The sequence below is a fragment of the Vanessa tameamea genome, chromosome 7 (genome assembly GCF_037043105.1).
Source record: "Vanessa tameamea isolate UH-Manoa-2023 chromosome 7, ilVanTame1 primary haplotype, whole genome shotgun sequence".
NCBI classification, from domain to species: domain Eukaryota; kingdom Metazoa; phylum Arthropoda; class Insecta; order Lepidoptera; family Nymphalidae; genus Vanessa; species Vanessa tameamea.
The window spans coordinates 13,061,341-13,065,086 of record NC_087315.1 but is presented as its reverse complement, the minus strand read 5'-3'; the positions used below and the strand labels follow the sequence as shown (position 1 = coordinate 13,065,086).

At 33.7% G+C, this 3,746-nt stretch overlaps 1 protein-coding gene across 1 annotated transcript; it reads right to left on the bottom strand.

Moving 5' to 3' along the window:
- LOC113395705 (flexible cuticle protein 12-like) lies at nucleotides 1–1,019 on the bottom strand. The gene is made up of 3 exons (XM_026633381.2): nucleotides 897–1,019; nucleotides 599–717; nucleotides 1–341 (listed from the first exon to the last, which is right to left on the bottom strand). The coding sequence occupies exons 1-3, from the start codon at nucleotides 903–905 to the stop codon at nucleotides 149–151; spliced, it is 321 nt and encodes a 106-aa protein (XP_026489166.1). The 5' UTR covers nucleotides 906–1,019; the 3' UTR covers nucleotides 1–148.
- Nucleotides 1,020–3,746: the final 2,727 nt, after the last annotated feature.

Sequence of the window (3,746 nt, the reverse complement as noted above, 5' to 3'; positions counted from 1 at the left end):
TAAATTAAAACGTAATTGTTTATTAACAAATATACAAAATCGGGATCATATCACAGAATCGCTTGAACGATTGATTCTTAACGAGGAAAGTAGGGAGAGGTCAGAGGACGAGTATTTTGGACTAGATGTATGGATTATTAAAGGTGGTTTAAACCGCTTTGGGTAAGTGATCGCCTTCAGGCTGGAAACCCAACTCGTTGGCGATGTATCTCACGCGGTAGACAACGCCGTCTGGACCGGGGTAGGAGTACTCGCCGCGGACTTCGAGAGCCTCGCCTTCAGTTCCTGGGTTCTTCACCACACCGTTTTCACTCTGAGAAATGCCGTTGCTGGTATCAACACTGTAAATTAAACAAACACAAAACTTAATGTATGCTACAAACATCTATTATAAAACGGTTCAATCGAAATACATAAACATTATATTGGATCAATCTATTTAAAAAAATGCACTTGAAAACATAGTAACGCATGGCACAAAACATTTGATGATCTACTGGGCCACCTCGTCAAATCGTCACGTTGAGTACAATACTTATTACACTATTGAATGAAGTTTTAGGCAATTTCATTTCATTAATAATAAATTATTACGTACGAGTATGAGTAGCCTTCGACTCCAATGTTGTCGCTTTCGTACTTGACGATTTGAGCATCGCCATCAGGGGTGGCAGGAGCGGCGATGGCGACGGCCACGAAGAGAGCGAGAACAATGAACTGTAACATAAAAGAACAAAATTAGCCATTATTAAAGTTAATACAATAAATTCAATGAAAAATCCACAAGTGAATGATGCTAATCATTTTATTAAAAATCCAATTATTGAACACTTTGAAAATAACTGAATTTGAACAAAGCTCGATTGAGCCGTTGTTAAAAACACACACAAACGTACCGATTTCATTTTGAAGTTTTTAGTGTGTTTGACTACAAAGCAATCGAACGAATGATGCTCACCTGTTGAAGATGCTGACTATTTATACTGAGTCTTCTCGTACGGCAAGGCCGTGTTGTGACATTTGACTTTAGAGGCATCTTCGGTCAGCGATCTTCTTTACTAAAGGTTCCTCGACATGTCCGGCTGCGATTTAACATAATGCTGTTAGTTTGAAGGATAACTTATTTATTAATTTTATTATTACAACTAATTTAATTTAATTTTAGATTCAATTTTAATTTTTTACAAGTATAAGTTAGATTAAATTAAATTGCGTCGATAAAACATTTTCGAAATTTGATTACGAAATATTATCAAAATGTAAATCGAACTAGCGACGTTATTTAAATAAAATAATATTCGTTTTATTTGTTTTAATTTAATCGCCTTTCACTCACCGGTGATAAATTGAACTCTGTACCTTTGCCTGTGAAGATGTAACATATAAATATGCTATGACCTACATTTTACATCGCTGTTTTCAAGATGCAATAAAACTGATATGTTTAATTATTGTAACCATTTATATGTATGTAATGCATAGGCTTGTTGAATTATCGACTTAGTTCTTGTTATTACACGTGTAAAAAAAATATCGTTTGTTTTTTCAAAATTCGACAGTAATCCGTTGGTAACAAAAATAAGACTAGGCCACAGAAGTATAAGATATATTGTTTTCAATTAAAATGGATTAAATTATTTTAGGTAAGGTAAGTTTCGACAACAGTTTCAGAATTCGCATCAAATATGGTCTATCAAGGTCTCTTATATACATAAGATTATACTTATTATTATTATTTTCCTAATGGATTTTAATGTTATTTGAAAAATGTCATAGGAAAAAAATCCTAAGGCTTGGTAAAATAACGGTTTATTAGTTTTAAGATAGACGCGACTTGCTACTCGCCTTCTACATATTCAATTTAATAATATACCTAATGATCAAAATAGTTAAGATATCCTGATCGGCGGCGCATTGACGGCGAGTATAAGCAAAGCTGTCCACTTACCATTACAGGACCTTCAGACTGCCTTCTCAGCATAAATTATAAACATGGTACCATACTTTTAAGCCGAGAGTCACGGTGGTCTAGTGGTTAAAACACATGAATCTTAACCTAGGATCGTGAGTTCGAACCCGTGTTAACAACACTACATTTTCATATGCTTAAGTATTATGTGATGAAGGAAAACATCGTGAGGAAACCGGTGTATGTCTGATATACCACATGTGTATCCAACCAACAAACCTGCACCGGAATAATGTACATTAAAACTTCGAACCTTCACCTTCAAAAAGGAGACGAGACCTTAGCCCAGCTGTGGGATTTACATTAAATTTTACTTTCCATTTCGGAGACTCATATCCAATTCACTTGGTAGGCTCTTAGCAAGCCTTTCTAAGTAGGTACTACTCACTCATCATTTATTATACCGCCAAACAGTAACAGCCGAAGTAAGCCAGTGTAACAGTTTCAAGGTACATCTTAGTTCCCACGGATGCCGACACATTGGGTAGGTAAGGGATTGTTAATAGTTCTTACAATGACAATGTCTATGGTCGGTAATGACAAATTACCATCCAGTGGCCCACTAGCAAGTCTGTTCACAAAATACAATAAGGATTAGTGTAATAGAAAACAAAAGAAAGATCGTAATCAACTTCCTATAGGCTTAATGTCATGTATTGAATCACTTCAAATGCCGTCATTACCTCATCGAACGTAAAATGATAAATCGGCTTTCTTTGTGTAGGATGTTTAACAATATAAATGTTACATAACATTCTATATTCAAATATTTGATTTCATTCGATAACAAACTGTTTTAACTGACAATTGTAACAATTACGGAATATAATAATTACGGAATATAATAATTATTGATTATACCTATCTAAAGATTTTTCTATATTGATGAATATTATTACCAAGGTAAAAATTACGAGTTACAAAGCCGGTCAAGTGCGAGTCGAACTCGCCCACGAAGGGTTCTGTACTATTTATTATCTATAAGAACCCCAGACGGACGGACAGCGGAGTCTTACTAATAGGGTCCCGTTTTACCCTTTAGGTACGGAACGCTAAAAATAAAATATTTGATGATAAATATTTTACTAATTTAGTGTATTTATGTAATTACGTGCTCCGGCTTCGCACGGTAGAAAACAGTACACCATTTATATCTTAACTCCTGCCAACTAGTAAAACGTCGTTCTAGTCGTCGGGATTTTTCCGACATTTTCAACTATCATCATTTATTTCAAAGAACAATCAATATACACAAAACCTTATTCAATTATACTTAAAAAATCCTTATAAATCACTCCTTAAGAATCATACCTCTATTGTTGAAATCCGAATAAAAATCAAACAGCCGAAATATTATATATTCGGGTATAAACTTGAAGTTTTTATAAATTGACTAAAATTCACTTCGATAGATTATACTGATAATAATAATTAATGCGTTAAATTGCAACCAGTATGTGAAAGGCGAAAAAGTATTTACAAATTTTACGTAGACAAATATATAAAAATCTATTGACAATTGGAATCATACCTACACCAAATAATACACAAGCTACACATTGCGACCAACAAACAAATCATTTTTTTTTAATTTTACTTAAGTATTATGAAATCGAAAGGCTGTACAAAATCACTTGATTTCTGATAACTTCAAGGTATTCATTCCTTTTAAGTCGTCATGCATAATACCATCCTACACACGGTGACAAATTATTTTTACGATTTAATTTGTTATTGCAATATGTTAACTATGAACATACTTATAGTGACCATTATT